Source organism: Budorcas taxicolor, chromosome 3 (assembly GCF_023091745.1).
Source record: "Budorcas taxicolor isolate Tak-1 chromosome 3, Takin1.1, whole genome shotgun sequence".
Classification (NCBI taxonomy): Eukaryota; Metazoa; Chordata; class Mammalia; order Artiodactyla; family Bovidae; genus Budorcas; species Budorcas taxicolor.
The window spans coordinates 28,108,684-28,135,303 of NC_068912.1; the positions used below are offsets into that span (position 1 = coordinate 28,108,684).

General features: G+C 48.0%; 1 protein-coding gene across 1 annotated transcript in view; it reads right to left on the bottom strand.

Annotated features, from left to right (window-relative positions):
* The window catches only part of VANGL1 (VANGL planar cell polarity protein 1), a 49,675-nt gene extending 25,345 nt beyond the window's left edge, over window positions 1-24,330 (bottom strand). The window contains exons 1-4 of the mRNA XM_052637650.1: window positions 24,310-24,330; window positions 14,478-14,681; window positions 6,413-6,545; window positions 1,443-2,050 (exon numbers count right to left, since the gene is read on the bottom strand). Coding sequence (XP_052493610.1) covers window positions 1,443-2,050; window positions 6,413-6,545; window positions 14,478-14,548 — 812 coding nt within the window. The 5' untranslated portion in view covers window positions 14,549-14,681; window positions 24,310-24,330. The remainder of the gene's footprint in view (window positions 1-1,442; window positions 2,051-6,412; window positions 6,546-14,477; window positions 14,682-24,309) is intronic.
* Window positions 24,331-26,620: the final 2,290 nt, after the last annotated feature.

Here is a 26,620-nt window from a genome sequence, read left to right on the forward strand (position 1 = left end):
CTTGCCTTCAGAGCCCCACGGGCACCCATAAAGTACTCGATACACCTGGCTTTGCAGCGCCAAGCATGGGAATCAGACACTGATTCCCTCCAAGGATTGGTCAAGGTGGCACAGTCCTCGACTGCTAAACCACCCAGTCCTCGGGTGATATGAGCTGAGCCAGAGGGATGACAGATCCATGCCAATACCGAGATGGTCTGGCAGTATAACTGACTCCAAACCAGAGTGAGGCCACCTCCCCCAGCCCCAGCCAAAAATATGACAAAGCCCATTGTTCTGATCCCCACTAAGGTGCCCTTGCCATCTTGGCTGCTCTGCAGTGATAGCTGCCATCAACAAAGCACATGCCATATGCCAGCAGATACACACATTGACATATATGGCCCGAGGAGGCAGGAGAGCCCTATGAGAAGACAACGTCAGACATCTCAGACTGTTCTCTCACCTGGAACCATCTGGGTGCCAACCGTGTGCCAGGCTCTAGGTCAGGCACTGAGGATGCAAAGAGGAGTAAAATGCAGCACCTGTCCTCCGGAGCCCACAGTTTGTGGAAGAAAACAGAAAAATAGGCCAGTGACACAAAGTGAGAAACACTATAATGAGGACATTAACGCAGGCCTGGCTTCATGGATTCTGCACAAAGCTAGCCATGTTCTTTCGTATAAATTACTTAAAATCTCTAAAGCCCTGTTTCCTCACCTGAAATACAGATGAGCTCTATGAAGACAATTTATATGACGTGCTTATCTCAAGGTACATAAAAACAAAGCAGAACAGAACACGGAATACAATCAATAATGATGATCACTCTTTTCGTTAATCACAAAATAATTACATTTTGTGTACAGATTTCAAACATAACATCTTAAAGTGTTTCTAGTTTTTTCTCATGTATACATTTTCAACTCTTACAAGTTTAGCGTCTCTAATCTACACCTGATTCTTTACTGGAAGATCACTAGGGTGACCACATAATTTATTGTCCAAATCAGGAAACCTCTGAGAGTGGGGGAGAAAGGAATGATTAATAATTCCACTGGGACAACACGGTAAACCAGATGTACCATTATGAACAAAACTGTTGTTCACTCCATCATGCACAGGCTGATTTTGGGGGCAGGGTCAGCAGCCATCACTAAGGCTTCCTTTCTCCATCATTTTTAAGAGCTGTGAACAATTTTGGAAACAGGCCCAACAAAACTCCAACCTGGAAGACAGCCAGTCCCTGTCACATGCCATCCAGAATTCAGTGATGTCAATGTACGTGAATTTCCCCCTCCACACACACACATACACACACAGCTCCTCCCAAAACCTGAAAAAAAAGAGAAAGACCCTGGTCTTGCTCTTGGCACCTGGCAACACCCCTCACGTGCTGTAGACTTAACTGTCTTCTAGCAAAACAGCAGTGGTCCTTTCCGCCCCCGGAAGAGCCCCCTCACCTCAGGTGTCCCAAGCTGTAGAAGCGGGACTCGCCGTCGGTGGAGCGGACCACCTGCAGCGTGAACATGGGCTGCAGCTGTCTGAGCTCTAGCAGGACGACGGCCAGGTAGTGGATGAAGAGGAGCGCGTCCACAAGAGAGACGGCATATTGCACAATGCCCTGGTAATTTCGGTCCCGCGAGTCCAAAATGCGGACCCCATAAAAAAGCCAATAGGAGACCACGAAGAGAAAGATGAGGACCAACAGGAGGGCACGGAACACGAAGATCCGCGGCATGTCAGCTCTCTGCTTGCGGAAAAACAGCGCCCAGGTCCCGATGAGCAGAATGAGGAGCTTGAATGCCACGGAGATGAAGAGTCCCTCGCAGATGGTGCCGCAAGGCTCCAGCTCGTCCCGCCACAGGATGGGGGGCAGCAGAATGAAGGCGATGGGGGTGAGGAAGACCAGGAGTCCGAGCGCCGCAGCCACGGTGAGCCCCAGGTAGCGCCTGCAGTCCAGCCCCACGCTGTCCTCCATGTCCTTGCTGATGCGGGCAATGTCCTCCTGTGAGATGCTGTGCTCCGATGTGCCAGTGATGGCCGTGGTGGTCTCGCCCCAGTTGTCATCCTGATGGGGAGAGAACAGTGAGGACAGACAGCCACATGCACACTGCATGTTAAAGCCACAAAGCCCACAGAAGCACAGGGGCCAGGGGAGCCCACCTTCCTCAACCGCAATCCACACGTCCGGGCTTCCTGGGAAACAAAGCCTGATACACACATAGGCTTTCTGGGAGATGAAGGCTTAAGTCTTTAAATAGAGGAATGTTTTAATTATGACAATTTTGCTTGAAGTTTTGCAAACTACACCATATATTTACCTTTTTCAACAGAAAAAAACATAACTTAACCTGTTTGTTGGGTGATTTATTGTTACAACAGTGACTATCCTCCACTGTGTTGGAATTCTCGAGGGGCTTGGTGATAGACAATCTGCTGTTAGAAAATTGTGTGCAAGTTCACCTACAGCCCAAGGAGAAAACCTTCTGCATTTCTTTCTGGATTCACGACTGGGCTATAAAGGCTTACAAAGTCTCTCTCTCAGAAGTGGGGAGTAATATGTAGTCTGTGCCCTCCAGGAGCTCTGAGGAGTGAAGGTCTTGCACAGGAGGGAACTTACATGGTTATGTACAAATCAAAGCCCGCCTGTAGTTGGTACACACATTTTCTTAAACCTCCATAATGTTGTTAAGACCCATTTAATAAGTCTCAAGCACTCTCTGATATTTCTCATTGAACAAGCAAAACAGATTCTGGCATCGATGGCCCAGACAGCTCAAAAATTCCTTCTTAAACACGAGTGCCTGTGACAAATTGAGCATCAAAGGTATAAAAATACTGAGACTGAGACTTCCCTGGTGGTGCAGTAGCTAAGACTCTATGCTCCCAGTGCAGGAGACCCAGGTTCGATCCCTCCTCAGCAAACTAGATCCCACATGCCACAACTAAAGATCACGCAGGCCGCGGCAAAGATGGAAGATCCGTGTGTTGCAACTAAGACCGAGCGCAGCCAAATAAGTAAATAAATAAAAATAAACTTTACAAAATACCAAGATTACTGGAATGCATGTCTTTTACTATCTTGCTTTCGCTTGCTTTTCAAAGTCTCTAGTTGTTTGGAGCAATTGTCTCCTCACTTAACATGATCCAGTTGTCAGGGTTTTAAACAGTTTTGCTATTTCTCTGGCAACGACGACTCCATTCCAAAGCAACAACAGAGCAAGAAGACGATGAAAAGCCACACTGGGTCCAAAGGGGTTTGCCTCAGAAATTTGTGTGTATGATTTAAGTTGGAAAAAAACAGTCAGATATGGTGGTAAGCTGGGTGAAATTAATGCATAAGATACCAATTTCAAAAAATCTAGTCTAAGTTAATAGCTGAATCAGCAAGCTAGAGATCTCACAGCTAAATGATAACCTCAAATCTAGCAACAATAAATAAATATGATTCATGAAATGCATAGGCTACAGAAAGAAACAGTGGTGATGGCAGGAAAGATCTGAACCTATGAACAAACAGTTCTTTGACTCAGAAAGTTACAAGTATCATGTACTAAGAGAGAAGTTGTTATTTAAGATAACAGCCAGAAGCAACCACTATTCTCTCATTGCTGGTGGAAGTACAGATGGTACAATCACTCTTGAAAACTGGTCTGGCAGTCTCATACAAATGTGACTTTACACTTAACTGGATAGCCCCAGTAATTCCACTTCCAGGTTTTTACCCCAAATAAATGAAAACATATGTCCACAAAAAGGTTTGTACAAGAATGTTCTTAATAGGTTTATTTTCATAATAGCCCCAAATGATGCAACTCAAAGTCTATCCATAGGAAGAAGAACGGAAAACAAATTGTGGTATATGCATACACTAGAACACTATTGCTGAAATACAGCAAAACATGGATAAATCTCAAAGTTACGATGCTGAGTGAAAAAAGGTCCAAAACAAAAAAATATGAATCCAATTACATTAAATTCTAAAACAGGCAAAACTAATCTATAGTGACTGAATCAAAGCAAGGCTTGCCTTGGAGGGGGCTGGGGGCAGGGATTGACTGGGAAAACATAAGAGAACTTTCTAGAGTGATAGAAATATACATTTTAATAGCAGTGCGGGTTATATGGACTTATTCAGCTGTTACAACTTCTTGAATTATATACTTAAGATCTGTTCATCTTTGGGTAAATTTACTTCAATTCTGTAAAAAGAAAAAAATCACAAGCATGGGAAGAAATGGCTACACATTCAAAGATGGACAACTTGCTTTAACCCAAGGTGAGTCTGTTCTTGTTTAGTTGCGACCCCATTAGTAGCCCACCAAGCTCCTCTGTCCATGGGATTTTCCAGGCAGGAATACTAGAGTGGGTTGCCGTTTCCTTCTCCAGGGGATCTTCCCGACCCAGAGATCAAACCTGCATCTCCTGCATTGCAGGTGAATTCTTTACCACTGAGCCACCTGGGAAGCCAACAGTTTAGTAAAATAAGTTATTTTGTTACACTCTTAGTGAAGGCAAATATTGGATTCCATGTTTTGCATTGGGCCTAACACTCAATCGATGATCAGTATTGAAATAATGATCTCTAGTGTTGTGGTAATTTGGTTGACATTGCTGATTTGGTTACTCATCCTTTTTCCTGCCAAAGAGTTGCTAACTAAATCCCCTGTCCCTTTTAATAATGTGTGCACACTTGTGCCCCAAAATGAAGATGTCTAAGGTCTTCCCAAGCTTGAGGTTCTCAGAATAGAAAGGATCTCAGACCCTCTAACTCAATCCCCAAGATTTTCAGTGAAGAAAATGAGGCCCAGAACGGTTGGACATGCCCAAAGTCACATAGGTGCTGAGAAGTACCGCCTCCAAATGCCCACCTCAGTGCTTTTCCCTGAATGTAACTTCAGAGTGAGCTACAAGATGTAGACACGACGGATGAACTGCCTTCACTGTGGGCCACCAGCACCTGTGAATTCATCCAAGAAGAAACTGACCCCTGTGGCACTTAAGGGGGGTCCAGTCTTAGGACTAGCCCGACCCATTCAACCACTCCTCTGGCCCTCTGGCGCTCTATCCCTATGACTGTCCCAGAGCCAAGGCAGGAAGCGCAACAGTCAGGACTAAAGTCATTTGCTTATCACTGAACAAACGCCACATTCAACCACAACAGCAGCTTTGGCTTCTAACAGCATCGCGTGTGCTCTGAAGAATTCCAATTTCAGTCCATATATCTGCTTACCAATGCATATCTGTCTGTACTTCTAAGAACATACAGATACATGCTTATCTGTATCTTTACAGCTGTGCAGGCACCCGTTCGTTTATTTGGGGCCAAGGCTGGACACACATATACTTCAGGAGAGTATGCAAACATGTTTCTGAGTATAACTCAGACGTTACTGGACTGTGAGACAGTTGGAACCCAGAGAGAAGAACACAATGTTTGTTTGTTTGTTTTTTTAATTAATAAATAGACAATACTTTAAACCTGGGTGATTTGGGGACTTCTCTGACAGTCCAGTAGGTAAGACCTCGCCTTCTAACGCAAGAGGTACAGCTCTGACCCCTGTTCTGGCAGCTAGGATCCCATATGCCTTGCGGCCAAAAAACCAAAGCATAAAACAGAAACGGCATCAGGACAAATTCAATAAAAAAAAAAACTTTAAAAATAGTCCACATCAGAAAAAAAAATCTTAAAAATTGGGTGATTTCACATTAAATCCTAATTTCCAGCTTTTCTTAAATATTGCAAGACCCAGGAACACTGAATTCCTGCGTTCTTGCACAGTGATAAGCATTCACAGCTGAGAAGCTGCCACTCCTTTGACAGAAGAAATACATTGTCCAGGTGCCAGGCTCCATCACTCCACACTGCAGCCCTGACGTTGGTGTACCAGACAGATTGCTATTTATCCCCAAGCAAGCCTGACATATTTTTGCTCTACTGTGTAACCCAGGGCCTATTTCACTCACTTCTGTTTCCCTATCAGGCATCTAAGTGTGTGGCCTCTGGGCTGGTGAGGCTCCATCTGGCCTGTCCTAACTTCTCTGCTCCCCTTCCCAACATGACTTAGGGGCTCTGGAGAGCGAGCTTCCTTCTCTTCTATACTGTTCTGCTTTGGAATGAGTCTCCAGAGCCCACAGCCTGCAACTTTCCTGTCTCTGTCCTGTCATCAGCCCTTGCTGGCTTCTTTTCAACACCATTCCAAGCAAGCCAACCAATCACACTTCAGAATAATCCTCAAGCTGGCCAATAGCAGGACAGGCTGTTCTTAGACCAACAAGAAACCACAGGACATAGATAAACTAATTAACATGCTAGAAAAATAAAGATAAAAACCCAAGAGAACCTGTGGCAACAAGACTTAGGAAAACATTTACAGAAAAGAAGCCTGATCAAGCGGCAGTGTACTTACAGACTGCCTTTGATCCTTACCTGAGTTTCCTCTGTCCGCGCAGAATCATTTGCCAACAGGGGCTCTCCAGTGGGAGCTTGAATGGTGACAGATTTTTCTGACCCTCTGCCATCTTTATTCCGGGGTGACTTGTGCCTCTCTCTATTTCTTTCCCTGAAGAAACATGAAAGATAATCAGCTAGCACATTTATATCACATTAATTAACCCTCATCAAAACATGTTATGAATTTCATCTTGAATTTAAGAAAATTCTGCAGACACACACACACACACACACACACACACACACACACACACTGTGCCAATCCCCACCCACTGCCACCCCCACTGTGAGGAATAAGCTGATCTTTATTCCCTACTTCCTATTTTCTTTCTGGCACTCTAAGAGCCCAAACAAAGGCTGTCACTCCTCTCTCAACAGTGGTCATAGTTTTCCAAAGTCTAATACTGTGAATTTTATAATTTCTGTAGATCAGGTACATTTCATTGTAAGATTACTGATTTGATTTGATCATAATTTGCCTAAACTTATTTCCTAGGACATTATTTTATTCGGACAACAGAGCAAAATACTTAAGCTTCGGTCTGCCCAAAAATATCTGGGACACACTGTCAACCCTACACCTTTGGACAAGAGAAGAAAGGAGATTCTAAACCAAGAGAATCACTTATTTCTCTTTCCTACAAATTCGAAACTAAAAGTCCTTCTCATAGGTTCTAGATGGACTCAAGGCACCCACAGAAACAGACAAAGGCTAGGACAAATGACATCAAGAGGTACACACATGAGCGTGCGTGCGTGCGTCTGTGTGTGTGCGTCTCTGTGTGTGTGTGTGTCTGTGTGTGCGTGTGCGTCTGTCTCTGTGTGTGTGTCTGTGTGTGCTTTTTCTCTAAGGAAAGCAGCCTGCTGCATCAGTTTACCCCAGATGAACTTCCTGGGTGATCTTCTAGGGTGACTAGGAAAGCACTCTGCTGTGGGTCAATGCTGAAATTACGGAAGGAATTAACCACTGTGCAAGTCATGACCTGGGCACTAACCATCTATGAAGACTGGTATCCCCAAGACCAACTGTGAACGGTCCACCCAGGAGCCCCACCAAAGGAGCCCCTCAGTGACCAAGAATAAGCTCCCTCAACTTCTGTCCTACAGGTCGCCCTGATGTCAGTCCCCCGTTCTTTACCCAGGTGTCCTCCTCCCCAAGGTTTCAGGGTGGAACAGAAGCATCGCACACACACACTGCAGAGACAGACGGTCAGATTTTGGTTCTGTCCCTATTTGATGTGCGAGCTTGCACAAATTCAACCTGCCAACTAAGGAAAGTGTCTCACGAGTGGCTCAAAGGGTAAAGTCACGAGCCCCTGCAGTCGGTGACCTTGAAGACACCCTGAAGGGAGTTCAGGGCAGAGAGTAGGAATGAGACCATCTATGCTCTGGGAAAACTGGCAGAACGGGACTTCAGTCAAAATATTTTCAGGAGAAAGTTTTATGAACCCAATTTCTCACATCTTTTCATACTTAGAAAAGCACTAAAATCATTAAGAGATCATTTGTTCCTCGTGACTAGCAGCAACCTTCTACCAAGATGTGGGCTTAATTGCATGTACCCCCTTCATCAAGTTATGTATATGCTCATCCCCCAGCCCCCACCACCTCTTCGGAGCAGTTCCTCAGAGCTATCTGAGATGCTGTCTTCTGTGCGTTAGTTCTCAGGAAGCCCCAAATAAAAGTGAGCTCATAGCTCCCATGCTGTGTGCTTTAATCAACAAATCTCTGAAAACCTCGGTTTTACCATCTATGAAATGGGGATAATAATCACACCACATAGATGTAGGGATATGAAATAATACATAGTAGCAATAATACTAACAAAAGCTATAATTATTGCTGTTACCATCAGCACTTGGCAAAGAATGGTGACTTGACTTGGTGAAGCAGAGTATGTGTTCCTTGGAGAAAGATGAAAAAGAAGCTTTTAACATACAATCAACCCCTCTTACTTTGCACAGTATTTCTCCTATTAATCTACTTAGCTAACAGAATCACATGCAGACTTCCTGTGGTCAGACTTCTGCCTTATCCATACCTCCCTAGGATAAGCCCTGGTTAATTCCTTCGAAGGGGAGGGAGGCTCCAGCCATCCCAGAGAGGCTTTCAGTGATAGCATCTTAATTCCTAAGGCATAATCTATCATTTCAATCTACTGCTAAATGAGAGTCCAGAAAGAGATGTGTTCTCATCAACACTGATGTTTTATTTTAACTGGGCAACTAGGGAAATGGCTAAGAGATTTTGTTTATCCAGAGATGTGTCTCACTGACGATCACTCTGCTCCCTACCCCAAGGCACAGGGCACTTTGTTCACTCAGTCATGTCAAACTCTTACAGCCCTATGGACTGTAGCCCACCAGGCTCTTCTGTCCGTGGAATTCTCCAGGCAAGAATACTGGAGTGGGTTGCCATTTCCTATTCCAGGGGATCTTCCCAACCCAGGGATCGAACCCATGTTTCCTGTGTCTCCTGCAATGGCAGGTGGATTCTTTGCAACTGCGCCACCCAGGGACACCAAAGAGCACCTTACCCAGTGCTTTATTATATGAAACTTGTTCAATCCCAATAATAGCTCTATGTGGTATTATTGTCCCCATCTTAATCATGAAGCAACTGAGGCTTATGGAGGTTGAGTGACTCCCCAAAGTCAGAGTAAGTGGCAGAGCAGGGTGTGGACGCAGTCTCTTGAGTCAGACCCACTATGCTGCACCATTTGAAGAGCAAATGGAAGATTTTCTAGCCTATGAATTCCTAATGCTCACTCTCACACCCTGAACTTGAACTACCAGAGCTGCGGAATCTGCCTTTGAAGCTACTTCTAGAAGTCATGACTGGACCCTGACCTTGGAGAACACAAAGCGGTGTGCCCAACACTCTGGCCTGCCAAAGACAACCACTTCAAAAGGACTCACTGTGAGAAACAATAAGCGATTTGGGAGTGATTTCCCATGTGTCTGGTCAGTCTTAGAACGAGCTATTTAGACTAAGTCTGGAATCACTGCTCCCTGGGGCCCCACCTCAGCCAGGCCAGACCGAGGCACCTCCTCTTCTTGCTCTGTTCCCACTTTCCCCAACGGCTCTCACATCCATCACTGTCCTGCCATCTGCCAAGTCACGTGCTCCCCTGACCCATCTATCTATTCACTGGGCCCACAGGTCAAATCCTGTGACAGCACAAATTCCACCAGCAATCAAAATTCTTTCACTGTGTGCCAGTTCCTGCAGCCTGAACACCACTAGGGCCAGAAGCGGACAGGGAACCACTCAGGGTTGGAAACAGCCTCTTGGGGGGCCAGCCATCCCTCGACTTGACCCCAGTGGGCCTAGTCTGGTTTTTAAAGGGCCCAACAATTCCCAAAGGAGAAGCGATCTCTACAATTCCCCTGGTAGCAGCAGAGCTAAACCAGATAGGAACTATTAGCTGATAACCCCCGGAAGGTTTCTCATCCTCCAAGACCGAAACCCTAAACCAGTGCTTCTCAAGATCTGAATGTACAGACAAGCCACCTGCGGTGCAGACTAAGTACAGATTCGCTGGCCCCACCCCCAGAGAAATAGTCTGGAGCAGAGAAGCAACAGGAATCTGCCCTTTTCATCAGCAGCCCCAGCTGATTAGGATGCAGGAAACTGCTCAAGGCTCTCCCACCCAAATGCTGCTCAGGGAGGAGGTAGGTGGAATAACTTACCACTTAATCGCCCTGTTTGTGAAATGCCCTGTATATGGCGAGGGCCTGGGAGTGGGACTCAGGACACTCTGCACTGGGTCCAGAACCAAGAGCTTTCCATCTGCTGTCAAGTAAGGGGCCAATGGAAAGCTTACCCTATCAACTCAATGTGGGCTGCGCATCATGCTGGTCCTTGTTGAGGGAGTAAGACCTGTTGTACAGCTTTTGTAAAAATCACTGGTCCTGAATGACTGCTCTGGGAAGGTGCCTGAGCCTGGATTACTTAGAGAAGTCCAGCAAAAATGCTGCCATACAGCACTTTCCAGAATGCAGAGCTATGAGCCCAGTATGGCTGCCTCACTGCATTGGTACCCAAACTTTCATCCCCAGAGTGTTAACTGCTGTGATGTCAAGGACGTGCCAAGTACCTACGGGAGAGCCCCCCCACACACAGTGGTGAAGACCATCGGTTCACCATGTCTAAAAGAAACAGCAGACGTGGAGTAGGCTAGCAAACCACTGAAAGGGTCTTTTAAACACAAGAGCACCGGGTGTCTTTCCAGCTCCACCTGAGTTGTCTTGATCACCCACACACCTTTGCTGGGCAGGTGTGTGAGCCACAGGAATCCTTGTATCTTTATCTCTGAGCCTGTCTCCATGGAGCATCTGCCTGTACTGAGTAAAGATAAGTCAGGGATGGGGGGGCAAGCAATAGCACGTTGGAGGCCGGGCATCTGTCTGTACCTGCAGGTGTGTGCGTGTGCAAACGCATGTGTTTGGGCGATCCTAGAGCTGAGCTCTGAGAGGGTGCTGTAAAGTCTCTCTCACTCCCGTCAGAATCCCCACTGAGCCCCAGACCATTCCCACTTACAATCGGTATTTCCTGGGAAGATGACTTGGTTCTATTTCTGGTGTTTGTCTATTTCTATTTGGGGGAAAGCCGGCCCCACCGGTTACTCCTCCCTTTCCTTCTCTACCACCACCAACTACCTGTCCTTTCTCTCCACCGACTGCAGGGCCTGGCTGGCTGCTTCCTCTCGGGTGGGAGGGCCGGGCACAGCACACACTGACTCTGAAGCGGCCTCAGAACAAAAGGACCACTCCCCCTACGCTCTGGCAGCCTCTATTGGACAATACATTTTACACATCAGGCCCAGGGCTGACCCTCCAGGCCTTTTTTCCCTACCAGTTATTCCTGCTGCTCTCCACTGTGCATGGCCCAGGGAGAAAAGCATGGCTTGCAAAGCAGCAAGAAATGGGGCCTGAAACCTGAGGGTCCCGACCAACCTCATTTGCTAAGTCACTTCAGTCATGTCCGACTCTGTGCAACCCCATAGACGGCAGCCCACCAGGCTCCCTCGTCCCTGGGATTCTCCAGGCAAGAACACTGGAGTGGGTTGCCATTTCCTTCTCCAGTGCATGAAAGTGAAAAGTGAAAGGGAAGTCGCTCAGTCGTGTCCGACTCTTAGTGACCCCCCTGGACTGCAGCCCACCAGGCTCCTCTGTCCATGGGATTTTCCAGGCAAGAGTATTGGAGTGGGGTGCCATTGCCTTCTCCACCAACCTCATAACTTCAGGCAAATAATGCTCTGTCTCTGCATCTCAGTGTTATCACCTGTTGAGCAGGGGTCCCCCCTCCCACCGTTTAAGGGCTGCTGTGAGGATGGGCGGCCATGACCCAGGATCTTAACAGGCACTCTCAGAGTGGTCGTGGACAGCAGTGGAAGCTGATGCACTGTGCTCGAGGAACTGGTGCTCTAAACCTGAAGGTTAGGTGAGGTTGGCTGGAGCCTGCGTCATTTTCCCAGCAGGTTAACTGGATACCCTCTGGAGGTATCAAAAAACCAGACCACTAGCTTCTTTGTTGGAAAAAGTCATCTGTCATCTGCTTGGAACTCTGCCAGTACTCAAAGATGATCTCAGTGTCATCAAGCATATCAAGTTCGTTGCCCTTCATTATTCCTCTCTGAGAGTTCTACGAAGATTCCCAAAGAGCACAGTCCCACTCCTTTCCTACTCTGCCATGCAAATCGCTGAGCAAGGCAGCCTTCACAGGGATACTCCCTGCTGATACACTACCCTCTGCTGGGTCCAGGGCATGCCTTTGGAGGGTTACTATGACTGTTCAATACCATTTACACCCAGACAAAGGACCCCTGACACCTACTATCTACGGATTACAACCTCCACCCCACAGTCACTATGCCCTGTCATGGGAGTCATCTCAGCGGCTGTGGTTTTTCTAAAGACACCAGGGAGCACACCTATAAATCTCCAGTGGTCATCTCTCACCCAGAGCCCTCCTGAGTAGGCATTCAGCAACATCCCTGATTAAAGTATTAAAAGTCTCAGCTTGTATTATCATTTGCCGAGCGCTTTCTGCAGGGGTCCAAGAAGGTACTCAGAGTTCTGTGTGCTATTTTCATGGAAAGTTATAGTCTCTTGAAGTTACCACATGAGCACTACAGTATCAATTTCTGGGGGGCCCCAGGGGCTGAGGGAACACAGAGCAATGAGTGTTGGGATGGGACATGAGTGCAGATGAAGGAGGCCAGAGACGGCTTCTCCTCGGAACCCTGCAAGACATCCCTGCTTTACTCATCTCCAAGCACCCAGAGAACCCCAGATTCCCACTCTGCTCCTCACAGTGCGGGACGGGGAAGCTTGGCACACTGACAGGGGAACTGCTTTTCCCGGTTAAGTTCAAAGAGTGGATATTTTTAAACAGCTGTTTCTGGTATTTTAGAACGAATCTGATATGTTTACCCACTGATTGAAATTGGTGATTAAATTTTTCTCACCAGAGGGTTCCTGACTTTCCCAGGATCTGGGCTCTGGCCTCACTCAGCTGCACTTCTTTCTGTTTCCCATGCTGACTAGAAAGTCTTGCCTGGGTTCCAGCACAAGCTCATTTACTTCTTTTCCCCAGATTGTTATGATTGTAAGAGCAATACATGAAATTCAGAAAATAATGAAAGTTTAACACACACACACAAACTATCTGTTACCATTCATCGTAAGAATATATACCTATTATAATGTGCAAAGTTTTGAATCTTGGGTTTTAGTAACATGGCCTCATATATATTTTCTCATGTCATTAATCTTCGAAGGTCTTTTACATTTTTATTCTACTTGTATTTTTAATCACAAAATGTATATACTTATAAAAGACTGAACGAGTGTAGAAAGATAAAGCATCCAAGTGCCCATCAGTCACCATCCTGTGTGGACCCTTCCCTGTGGAGGACCACTTGGGGCAGCTTGGACACTACCCTTCCAGACCTCTTTCTGCACGTGTAGATCCATATGGACTCACAAATAAGTAAGTCAATTAGATATATGTGGCATACTGCTGTTTCACAAAACGAAATCCTGCTCTGCACTTAGCTGCCTGTATGGGGAACTGCTCAGTCAGGGAAACCCCACTACAATCACCATTCCTAGCTCTTCCCTGGGTCTATGGACTGGGGTCAACTGGGGCCTTCAAATGTGGTGCTGAAATGCCAGGGCCATTGATAGCATAAATCCAGGCACTGGTGAGTGGCCTACTATGTGCTGGGTTAAATGCTTCACAGGCATCATCTGATTGAATCCTCCCCACAGCCCTGTGAGGAGGGAACTGCTCTGCCCATTTTACAGATGAGGGGTCTAAGTAAGAGGCAGCACTGCAACTGTATCAGCCGCACTCTTCACTGGCCTGGCACCACCTCTTCACTCACTCATTTCCTCACCATTCTGCAGGTCTGGAACACGGCAGGCCCCAGGAACACCAGTGCAGACCTGTTCATTCTGTACAGAGGAGGGGAAATTTGGCACCCCCCATTACCCAGGTCAGATGTCCAAAACCCAGGCCTGTTCACTGGGAAGACGAGTCAGAGACAGAGAAATGGGTAAGGCACCAGGCCAAGCCTGCCAACCTGCCACTTCAGTGGATAAACCTCACAAGCAAGGGCATAATGGACCATGAGTCAGCAGCTCTGGGTAAGAAGCGACAAATTAACACTTTTTCTTTTTTTTAATAAAACTTTCACTTAGATTCTTGGTAAAGCTTTTGGGAGAACTGTCATCTTGGAGAAGTACTTAGAAATGAGAAACATTTCCACTGAAGGGAGCAACTTTAATTTAAAATCAATTGTGAGAAGTGAAGGTCATCAACGGTAATGGTGGCTATAAAATGTAAATTGGTGGTGCCGTTCCTCCCAAAGCATGTTAAAAGGTTCTGAAAGCTCAGCTTCTCAGGCACCAGTGGACTGAAACTCCAGTGACGGCTGCCCCCCAGGGGGATTGTGAAAGTGAGTCCAGGAAGCCCGAGAAACCTGCAAACTCTGCCCCCAGAGGAAAAGTGGAACAAGCAAGAGCTTACATACCCTTGTCTGTGAGATTTTTTCGAATGACTTGAATAGTAAGAATATCCAGAATACGTGGATTCGGTATCCATAGCAATGGAGGGCTTGCTCTCGCTGCAGGAGCAGGTACTGTTTCTCCTTAGAGGTAGAGAGAATTTCACCTACTGGACTCCTCAGACCTCAAAGGGCCTGGGAATCAAGGAGTCACTCCGACTGGAACAAATTCTGGGAAAATGAGAAAAACAAACAAACAAAAAAGATAAAGCCAACCTCGAGGAAGTTAAATTGGAAGATAAATGACAGTGCCAAAATCCACTCTGGGATCTCTGTTGTGGAACACATGAGCAAGGGTGAGGCTCCAGGGTGTCAAATGCTCCGCTCAGGTGTCTGGGAGGGGGACAGGTGGGTGGAGGCAAGCCACACCCCTCTGCAGCAGCAGTAAACCGGAAGTGGGAGAGACCTGGCCCCGGGCCATCTCCAGGACACAGCCCGGGCAGCCGGGCTTCCAGGCCTGAGACGCCATGTCCAGCCCCCACTGTCAGTGTGGCGGTTACAAAACAACACCCAGGGAAGCAGCCTGTAAGCCATTTGCTCACAGTTTCCGAAAGCCAATGGAAAAAAAAAAAAAGCTCTCAATTCTTTAATCCAGGAATGCAAACTTCTAGAATTTCTCTTTTTAAAAGAAAAACTATTATTAGCACATTGCCTATAATAGTGAAAAGCTAGAAACACTCTCAATGCTCCCCAAAAGGAGGAACTGGTAAGGGAAACATGATTCATTCACCCAAAGAAATATCATTGTTGTTGCTGTTTAGTCGCTAAGTCATATCCGACTCTTCTGTGACTCCATGGACCACATGGTCCTCCACAGAGGACCCCCAGGATCCTCTGTCCATGCCATTTCCCAGGCAAGACTACTGGAGTGGGTTGCCATTTCCTTCTCCAGGGAATCTTCCCAATCCAGGAAACAAACCCGCATCTCCTGCACTGGCAGGCGGATTCTTTACCAGTGAGACCCTAAGGAAGCCCAAAGAAATATCATAAAGCTGTTTAGAATGATAATTACAAAGAATGGAAGTTTATATGATCTAGTGATAAATTTTAAAAGCAGGCTACAGGACTTGCCTAGTGGTACAGTGGCTAGGACTCCACACTCCCAACACAGGGGGCCCAGGTTCACTCCCTGGATGGGAAACTAAGATCCCACATACCGCAATTAAAGATCCCATGTGCCACAAATGAGACTCAATGCAGCCAAAGAAATACATTAAAAAAAAAAAAAGCAGGCTACATATTGTAGACAGACTTTGAAATCTATACTCCAGTTACAATCACAGAGGATGAGATGGTTAGACAGCATCACTGACTCAATGAACATGAACTTGAGCAAACTCCAGGAGACAGTAAAGGACAGAGAAGCCTGGTATGCTGCAGTCCATGGGGTCACAAAGAGTCGGACACGACTGAGCGACTGGATGACAAGACTGCTTGTGTAAGGACGAGGATGAGGGAACATCAGAAAATGAAAGCAGGTGGTTTGTTTGTTGCAGGCTCCTGGGTCTTTTGCCACACTTTCATTAGACACTGCTATGCAATAAAAATAAATTGGAAACATTTCCAAGTACATTCCTGAGCCCCACATGTCAAAAACCTTTACTTCGAGACAAAAAGGAGCTCTACACCCCTCATTCCAGAGCTGGTCTCCGCCCCTCAGGGCTCCTTCTTCCAGTGACCCTCGTGAGTTGACACTGCAAACAGAGCCAGTGAGATAAGTGTGAGGAAGAAACAAAGAGGCTGCAAATACCACCACTACCCTCAGCTGGGGGCTTCCCTGGTGGCTCAGCTGGTAAAGAATCCGCCTGCAATGCGGGAGACCTGGGTTTGACCCCTGGGTTGGGAAGATCCCCAGGAGGAGGGCATGGCAACACACTCCAGTATTCTTGCCTGGAGATTCCCCATGGACAGAGGAGCCTGGTGGGCTACAGTCCATGGGGTCACAAAGAGTCGGACATGACTGAAGTGACTTAGCATGCACAGAAAAAGCTGCATCTGTAAAACGTGAATAAAAGGGCATGCGAGAAACGAACAAGCTACAACTGTGATCGCACCCAGAACCACTCCGATGTGCCAGATAAAGGGCAGCTGCGGTTCTCGGGACTCCTGTGACAGTCCTCAACCCGGCAGCTCTCCATGTCCCTCTCAGTAAGAGAAAGGCTGGGAAAGGAGCAGGCCAGAGTGAGTACCTGTGTTCACCTGCAGCCAGACAGCACTAGGTCCACCCAGGTAAGCTTACTAAGCCCCTCGGAATCTCAGGCTCCCCATCCATAAAGTGGAAATAAAGTGGCCTATTTTGTGAGATGACTGTAAAGAATCAGTGTGGGGGAAAAAACCCACCGTGGGCATTTTTAAAATACTTTTGCTTTTGGACCTACCCCTACCTTTGCAGAAGACATCAAGAATCAGCTCACCCATTTTTTCTCCCTACTCTGCCTCTCAGCAGATTCAGTAACAGTTTCGATGAGCTTTCAGCACCTCACACTCTCACTTCCTTTCTGCTTCCTTGTTGCTTGTTCTGCTTCATACCTGCCAGACATCAGCCTTAAAAGGTGAGCCAAAATCTCCAGACCTGCCCTTGAATAAGCCTCTTTCCCCGAAGGCCTTTCACCCAGCTCTCTGCTAACCTGCAGGTTCTCATACCAGGCTGCTTGGCCCAGAAACCTGACTGCCATCTCCTACATTCTGAACTGACCATCCACAATGTCTATGCTTTTTTTTTTTGCCCTTCGACCCAGAACTCTCGAGTCTCCTTTCCATGCCAGCTTCTAGCTATTTCCGGCTAAATGCTGCCGAGGTGTCTCAGAGGCAGGCACCCCAGGCTCCAAAGACCTGGGCTGATCCTATTCACATTTCCTGGCCATGACACAGTGTGACAGACGCTCCCCTCTATGAATTTACCTCCCCTGGGTTTAAAAAAAAAAAAGAGAGAGAGAGACTTAATGCAGTCTCTTCCTAGGGTTGTTGTAAGCACTGATTTACAATTTATTTTGGAAGCTCCCAAAATAAAGTCTCTGGCACATGCTAACCCAAGTTTTATTCCCCCTGTCCTTCTGCAAAAGGACGTCATCCTTCATCCTCATTAAAACCTCCAGCCGTCCAGTAAAGCAACTCCGGGCATGTCCCACAGAGGAAATCATGGGCTCCCAAGTGCCCTTAGGGGGAGGGCTTTACCTCTAGTCTACCAGCTGCCCTTGTCTGGTTTCTCTCCAGACAATACCTGCCTATACTTATCAAAGGGGTGATCTGTAGATCCTGCCATTCCCTCCCTCTTGTCACCCCAATTCTCCATCCTCGACACTCCACTGAAACAGCTCTATGTTGGCCACCGATTGTTGCTGTTGTTCAGTCACTAAGTTGTGTCCAACTCTTTGTGACCCCATGGACTGTAGCGTGCCAGGCTCCTCTGCCCTCCACTATCTCCCTGAGTTTGCTCAAACTCATGTCCATTGAGTTGGTGATGCTATCCATGATGCCACAGTTTGCCATGAGCCAGATCCAAAGGTCCCTTCCTTGATCTCCTTCCCCCGACCTTCTTATGCCATGTATTCATTCATCCGCCTCCATGTTTAGTGGGGCCATGAGAGACCTACTAGGTGCTGCTGGGGCACAGCAATGACAGCAGTCCACGGCACACGGCTGCCCTCACGGAGCTCTCTGCTGCCTGTCCTCCTCCAAGGCGACAATGTTTATGCCACTACTTCTCCCATGCACCTTCCCCCTCCCCCATCATCCCTTAAGTCTCAAAACTTGCCCATTATGGGACTTCCCTGCTGACCCAGTGGTTAAAACTCTGAGCTTCAATGCAGGGAGCTCAGGTTCGATACCTGGTCAAGGAACAAAGATCCCATTTGCTACAGGGCACAGCCACCCCCCCCCCCCCCCCACAAAAAAAAACTCTCTCCCATTATTCTCCTCCATCTATGGATTTACTCTAGGATAAGCTCCTGGGATACACTGAACATAAGAAGTACCCAACAGATACTTACTGAAAGGATAAATCCCCAGGGCACATTTCCTACTTGTTTTCCAGGTGGTGTAGTAGTAAAGAATCCACCTGCAATGCAGGAGACTCGGGTTCGATCCCTGGGCCGGGAAGAATCCCTGGAGTAGGAAATGGCAACCCACTCTAGTATTCTTGCCTGGAAAGAGAAGCCTGGTGGGGGTACAGCTTATGGGGTCACCAAAACACAACTCAGCAACTGAGCACACACACACTCGCATTTCCTACTTAGACCCCTCTTGCTCCACTTGGGATTATCATCACCCCCAAGATGCTCTCCAGCGCTCCGGCCTATTCTTTTCAATTTCCTTCACCGGAGTTGTACAGTCACCCTATGGGCCCTACAGGGCCAACCCGGCACCATTTTCATAACTTCCTCTCCCTCTCATCCCACATATTTCACTGTCACTAAGTGCCCTCTGTCCCCTGGGGTCCACCCTTCACTCTTCTGGTTCTCAGCCACCCGCTTCCTCCAGGCTCTGAGGACACAGGGCTAAACTATTACAAAGCTTGCAGGTTTCCTCACAGAATCCAGGCTCTACAGAACTTGGGCCCCTTCTACATCACAGTTTCTATCAGTTATCAATTTTTTTCAAGATCTCAGTGAGGATTAAGAAGCAGCAGCCAAAGGCAAACTGACACAATCCAGAGTGAACTCATTTCAAAAGCCAACATAAGAGCTTCGGTATGGTTAACAGAAAAACACATCCTGAAGCTTATCTTTGCAGCAATGCATTTAGAAGATAGTTCCCTTGTATGCACAAGAAATTAGCAGACCTCAGATAAGGTCAGAGGGGGATGCCTTATCGGGAAGATAAAGTAATGAAAAGGGATCGGGTTCCCTGGGTAATAAACCAATAGGCTCTGCACTAGCCTGAATGGGATAGGGTCATAAAAAGGTGCAAATGTGGATCCTTGGAATGCAGAACTGTGCCTCCATCATGCTGACCCCCGACAAGACCCAGACTCTGGCTGGCGCTGCCTGGGCAGCAGCCAGAGCGATCTTTCAGGTCACAGTGTGGATGTTGTTTCCCTGCTTGAAACCCTTCCATGGCGTTCTGCTATGCTTCGAATAAAACACAAAACCTTTCACTTGGTCAGCCAGGCCCTGCCCATATCTCCTTCTTGACCTTCCTTCTCTTTCTAAGGTCCTCTAAGGCAGCAGTCCCCAATCTTTTTGGCATCAGGAACTGGTTTCATGGGAGACCAGTTTTCCATGGAACTGGGGGCAGGGTTTCTTGCAGGATGGTTCAAGAGCATGACGTCTATGGTACACACTATTTCTATTACTATTTCACATTATACTCTATTACTATTACATCAGTTCCAACTCAGGTCATCAGGCATTAGATCCCAGAGGTCGGAGACCCCTGCTCTAAGGCACCATGCCTTTCTGCAGCCTCAGTGTATACACTCTACCGACTCTTCACCCACCTCATTCCACCCAGTTCCTACCCATCCCTCTTAAATGAAATACGGCTTCTTTCAAGAAGCCTTCCCTGATCCTCCAATCTCAACTCCCTGTACTTCTCCTTGACGTCCTGGTTTTCAGTTACACAGGAACTGGCTCCTGGAGAGACAGGATGCTCCACAAGGGCGGGGCCTCTTTCATGACTGTCTCTTCAATCCCTGGAGCACACCAGGCTCTCAGTAACGCACGCTGAGGGAAGGAAAGGTTCTGGTGGCAGATAGCAAGATGAGGAGGCCACAGACTCATGCAGAAGAAGCCTTAGAGGTCATCTATCTTAAATCCTCAATTTTACAACAGAGGGAAAGATGCAGAGATTAGATCCCACAGTGACAGCTGAACCACCGAGAGTGGAGGTGCCCTGCTGCTCACACAAGTCTCTCTCACCAGCAAAGGTTATATTCCAGATACATTGAGTAAGAGTCAGTATTAGTTCTCTGCCTCCCCCTCCTGTCACTGATCCCTTCTGGGAACTGGAGGCTAACAACAGGATAGGGCTCAGCGCTCATCAAGTCACATCTCAGGGGGGCAGGAGGGCAGCATTGTAAATCTGGAATTCCCCGGCAACAGCAGCAGAGAATCTTCTTCACCACCCTTGGTTAAAAGCAAAATGGGGATCAGTGGCTTTGAAGTGTGTGTGTGTGTTCAGCCAATCAGTCATGTCTGACTCTTTGCAACCACATGGACTGTAGCTTGCCAGGCTCCTCTGTCCATGGCAAGAATATTGGAGTGGGTTTGCCATCTCCTACTCCATGGGATCTTCCTGACCCAGGCACAGAACCTGAGTCTCTCACATCTCCTACCTGGGCAGACTCAGGAGAAACCGAGTCCGAGTCCATCTCCTGCATGGGATTCTTTATCTGCCCCTAAAGCCATGTTCACTTACATAAAATATACGTGACTCCTACTTAAAGGGAAAACACAGTGATCAGAAAATCATAAGAGGGAAATAATACGCTATGGTAATGACAGTGGTAAACATAAGCTAACCTTGTCAGAAAAGGAAATCATAAAAACATCAACAGCTCTGCCTAGAGCTATGAAGTAATTAAGTGAACTTGGGTTTGGACGGTTACCTTGCAAGGGGTACAAAGACACACGCTGAATTTAAAGAGCCATCCCGCTCCTTCTGCACTGCATGTATTTCCAAGGGAAAGAGGTTTCTGCTGCAACTGTGTTTACATATACTGTGTGCATTACTTTGAATATTTTGTTTTTATCATATACAGAATTCTAAAGGATTTATGGCATTTAAATTTTTATTGTTTTCAAGCTAACATTTTTCTCAAGGTACCCATTTTTAATTACGAGGAAAAGGGTAATTTAGATATTTTGTTTAGAGTCAACTTTTCTTTTACAGAGGATAAGCCATGAGCACACGTTCTGCAGTTAGATCGTTACTGCTCAAATCCTGGCTCTGTTCCTTATCAGCTATGTGACCTCAGATTAAGTTACTTAACCTTTCTGTGCCTGTTTCCCTAATTATAACAACAGAATTATATTTTGCTTACCTTATAGGCTCAAGGTGGGTTAAATGAGATCATTCGTAATCTTTCAGACTAGCGCCTGGTACAGGATAGGTATTCAGTTCAGTTGTGTCCAACTCTTTGCAACCCCGTGGACTGCAGCACGCCAGGCCTCCCTGTCCATCACCAACTCCTAAACTCATATGCATCAAGTCGGTGATGCCATCCAGCCATCTCATCCTCTGTCATCCCCTTCTCCTCCTGCCCCCAATCCCTCCCAGCATCAGGGTCTTTTCCAATGAGTCAACTCTTTGATAGGTATTAATTACTACTTAGTAAATCTAAATTCCTTCCATTGGAAGGAAAACTTTTAGAAGGCACATGACTGCTGTATCATTTTCATTAAACTTATGTGTATGTTTCTGGTCCACTTGAGTCTACCTTTAGTGTTACTGCTGTCGTGTCCGACTCTTTGGGACCTCATGGACAGTCGCCCCCCGGGCTCCTTTGTCCATGGGAATTCTCCCGGCAAGAATACTGGAGTGGGTTGCCATTCCCTTCTCCACGGAATTTTCCCAACCCAGGGATAGAACTCAGGTCTCCTGTATTGCAGGCAGATTCTTTACCATCTGAGCCGTCTACCCTTAATGGATACCATTAGCTACAGTTAACTAATTTATTGATTTCCATTCTGTTCCTTGCAGGTCTTCTTTTACTGTTCCCAGGTTGGAAGTGAGTATCAGAGAAAACTGTGTGTTTTATCGGGTTTATCTGGAGGAACTCACGATTGTAAGGGAGGGTAGGAAGAAGTATTTTACTGAACCTGGGGTCTATAAACCATAACACATCATCCAGGTCACCAATGTGGGAATCAGAGGGACTGGTGTATTTGCAACAAACCCAGTGATTCTTCAACAGGTCTCTTATGAAAAAGTGATTCTGGGCCACTATTCACAAGGAAAGAAAATGTCAACCTCACTGTACCTGTCTTGCCAATGATTTCAACTCATCTTCTTCAAATAATTGCTCTTGGCTCCAGTCATCAATTACCTCTGAAACACTCCCAGTAGCTGGGTATAAATTTCTGCAGAGCTGTGAATGGTTAACATGGCCAGAATTCTTACGATGTACATTTGTTTTCAAGTGACCCCCTTGTCCCCTGCCAGATTTTTAAGCTTCAGAAAAATACATTTCATAAGTATTTACTACCTCCTCTGTAAATCCAGTGGTGCCAAGTCCAACGACTGCTGTCCAATAAGTGGGATTCAGAAGGGAATGGATTCAGTGGGATGGAAGCACACTGCGGCAGAACACACATGTACCTTTTCATCAGGCTTTGGGTGAGCCCTAAGCCACAACCAGAAACATGGGCCAGCCCCACGTCCACCTAATCCTGTTGGGTCCACCTTCTGGAAAATGGCATTGAACGAGGCTCTAATCATATACCCATACCCAGCTAGTCTCCTAACCACAGCTAGTTCACTTTATAGAGAGAAGACGGCCATAAAGAATCTAATGGCTCAAAGTTAGTCAAGTGCCTCTGATGTGTCAGGAACTGCTTTCAGTCATTTGCATGTTATATTTCACTTAATCCTCAGAACAAGACTTCTATGGGAGAAAAAAATATTAATTTCCTGTTACAGTTAAGAAAACCAGTCACACACTGGGTAAACGCTGGAGCCGGGCCTTGAACTCTTGAGAGTCTAACTCCAGAACCTGCTCTTAACTATAGAAACTATACAGCAGTGTAGCAATTATCAGAATTGCTTATTTTCAGAGAGGAGGGTAGGCAACAATCATAAACTGTCCCAAACCACACATCACCTACAAAGATTTCTGCAATTTCAACTCCTATTCACAGGTTCAGTGTCCCAAGCACTGTGGAAGGTACAGGAAAAATGAAACGAATCCGAAATAGTTCTAACTGCTGCGGCGCTCACAGCCCAAAGGTGGAAACTGCCTTTTCAAATACAATCTGATAGGCGCCTGTGCAAACCAACTCCTCCTGAGGTCTGGAGTCACAACCAGGGTGTGTGTGTGTGTACTGGGGGATGGAGAGTACCTTCCTCTTTCAACACTTGTTCAATCTCCAATGGGACCAGGGTGACAAGGAGTTGTGGCCTGGTCAGGACACTCTCCTTTACGGTCTCATCCTTTCACTCAAATACACAAGGCAATAAAACATGTACTGCCTGGCAAGCGGTCCTTACAAATATGCCATTCTTAAAATTCTCCCATTTTACTTACAAATTAAGTTGCAGCCAAGTCACACTGCCAACACTGTAACAGTGAAAATTTCACACTAGCTGTTTCACTAATTATATTGTGAGACAGCAAAGTCTGGGAATGCTAGAAGCTCATGGGGTAGGTGAAGAGTGTTATTTCTTTGAACTGGAGAATAAACAGTTTCCTCCCACAAATCAAAGCCCCAACTATATCACATTGATTTAATTCAACTCTAAAAACTCTAATTAGTGGTTTCATAAAATGACTAATTACATCTCCCTGGATTCAGACAGTTTCTGCCATCTCACTTAAAGAGCCTAGGAGCTGTGTAATCAAACAACCCACCCACTGGAAGGAGAATGCTAATTAGCATTGTTGATTGGTGACACAAGTTATAATATTTTTCCAGCAACCTTGTAAAATTTATAAACACATCAGTGAAAACGCCAGATTCTTTACAGCTTGCTAGCTTTTGGAATAAGTGTCTAAAAATACATGCATTTCCAACCACAGCCCCCTCAAAGGGGTTTAACAAAATGCACGTGTCAGCTACACAATCATCATCATAAAGCGCTCCAACGTCTCTTCACGAGCAGCTAAACGAGCTCACAACACCTTCTCGGGTGGGCCTTTTACCTGGTTTGAAGCTGTGAAAACGGAGCCACGGATTTCTCGGCTCCAAGTCTCACCAGCTCATCTCCCGGCCGCCAGGCCGCGGCTCCGCCCCACTCCTGCCTCCGCCACCGACGCGTTTAAATTTTTATAAAGCTTCACACTTCTCTGGACGCGTTTGCTCGGGGCAGTTCAAAGCCTGTAGGAGGAAATGAGGTCCTGCCCGTGGCGAAGGCTGCCCCGGTGCGGTAAGATCGCCTCCAGCCCGGACGCCTCGGGCAGAGACTTGCCGGACACCTCCTGCTCCACCCCGGCGTTTTTGAAAGTAAACTCCTACCTGCCTGTTGCGCTCTCTGAAGCGCAACCGGACTCGCGCCCCCGCCTCCCCCCGGCCTCCTGGGCCGGTTCCATTCTGGAAGCGAGGTGGAAACACAGGCCAGCTCTGTGCTGATTTCTGGCCCTGGGTCGGGCGGGCCCCCGGGCGCGAGAGGTTCCCGGGTCGAGCTCCGCAGCGAGGTGGGAACCACGGAGCGCGCCCGGCTCCCGGGGAGCGCAGGGCGCCCCGGCCCCCGCCTCGCACGGCGGGTTCCTCCGCCCGGGTGCCTGTACGAATGCTCGGCCACTCCCTGCCGGCCGGGACGCGCACCCCAAAGTACAGTCTGGGGAGAAGGGAGCGTCCGAGGCGTGGGAAGGGAATGCCCGGACCGAGAAAGTGGGGTGCGCGGGGAGCGGAACGGGAGGGGCGCACCACGCGCGGATGGCAGAGGACTGGGGTCCCGGGAAGCACGGCTCGCGCTGCGGTCCGAGGGGAGGGGGCTCCCGGCCAGAGGCAGGGGGAGGGCAGTAAACCGGGGTCGGAGTCCCGGGTGGGGCTGCGGGAGGAGGACGCAGGGGCTAGCGGGGTCCCAGGTTCGGGTGGGGGCGTCTTCCCGTGGAAGGTCTGCACCCCGCGCCTGCCGCTCAGCCGCGGCCGGCCTCCGGCGGGACTCACCTCCGCGCCGGCCGTGCGGGCGCCGCGGCCCGCAGTCTCGGCTCGCAGCGGCCCCGGCTCCGCGGCCTGCGCTGGGCTCCTGTAGAGGCAGAGCCCCGCCGCCGCCGCCGCCGCTGCACTGCTGCTTTCCGCTTCCTGTCCCGGCGCCGCCCCGCAGCCCGAGCCCAGCCCTGCGAGCCCGGCGCGGCCGCGAGCCAAGAGCAGCGAGCGCGGCCGGCAGCGCGGCGGGCCCAGCCCACCTGCAGCGGAGGGCGGGGCCGGGCCGGCGTCTCCCCAACCCCCAGGAGCCCCGCGCCCCGAACACACTCACACGCACACGCACACGCACACACCCTCGCGCAAGCACACTCGTTCTCACGCAGACCCCAGGGGCTGACCACACACACACACATTCACACATCACAGACACATGGTCAGAGATTGACCCCTACCCACTTGTTCAAGGGTTTGCCTGATGGGTCGGAGGGTAAAGAATCCGCCTGCAATGAGGAGGACCTGGGTTCGATCCCTGGATTGGGAAGATCCCCTGGAGGAGGGCATGGCAACCTACTCCAGTATTCTTGCCTGGAGAATCCCCATGGACAGAGGAGCCTGGCGGGCTAAGTCCATGGAGTCTCAGAGAGTCGGACTGAATAACTAAGCACAGCACTTGCTCAAGCTCACACCCTCACGCACACACAGACTCACAATCATACACAAAAATTCAAGCCCATTTGTGCACACTGGAGCCACAACACAGGTATATTTGCATAGCAGCCCAGGGACTAAACCACCCCCCTCCACACACATATACACACTTAAATACACATATTCCAAGAATTAGCCCACAAATATCCATATATGCATACATCTCAAACAACATACACACTCACACTTAAACTCACACACAGCCCAGGAAATAACCCCACATGTAACCATACACACCCAGACCCCCTATGGGCCCCCAAAGCTAACTCTACCCCTCCTCCTCCATTTAACAGAGTGGTGACTGCCCCCCAACCCCAGTCTCCTAGAAACTACTAGAAGAGCACACTTCTGAAGGCAGGCAGCCCCAGGTTCCAGTCCTGATTCAGCCAGGTCTGTTTCTGTCTAAGTCTTTGTTTCCCTGTCTGAAAAGCAGAGAAGAGGATAAAGCCAGCCTTGCGGGATAGTGATGAGGATTATGAAAAGTGGCTGGTCCCTCGAAGCACTACACAGTTGCCAACTATTCAGAGGAGCATTTACACTCTTCCTACTTAGTTGTCTGGTGTGGGTGGACAGGGTCAGGGATCCATGTGGAGAGTCCAGAATCTGGCTGGGACCCACAGCAGTTTCCACGGCAGTGCTGACCAGTAGAGGCGGTGT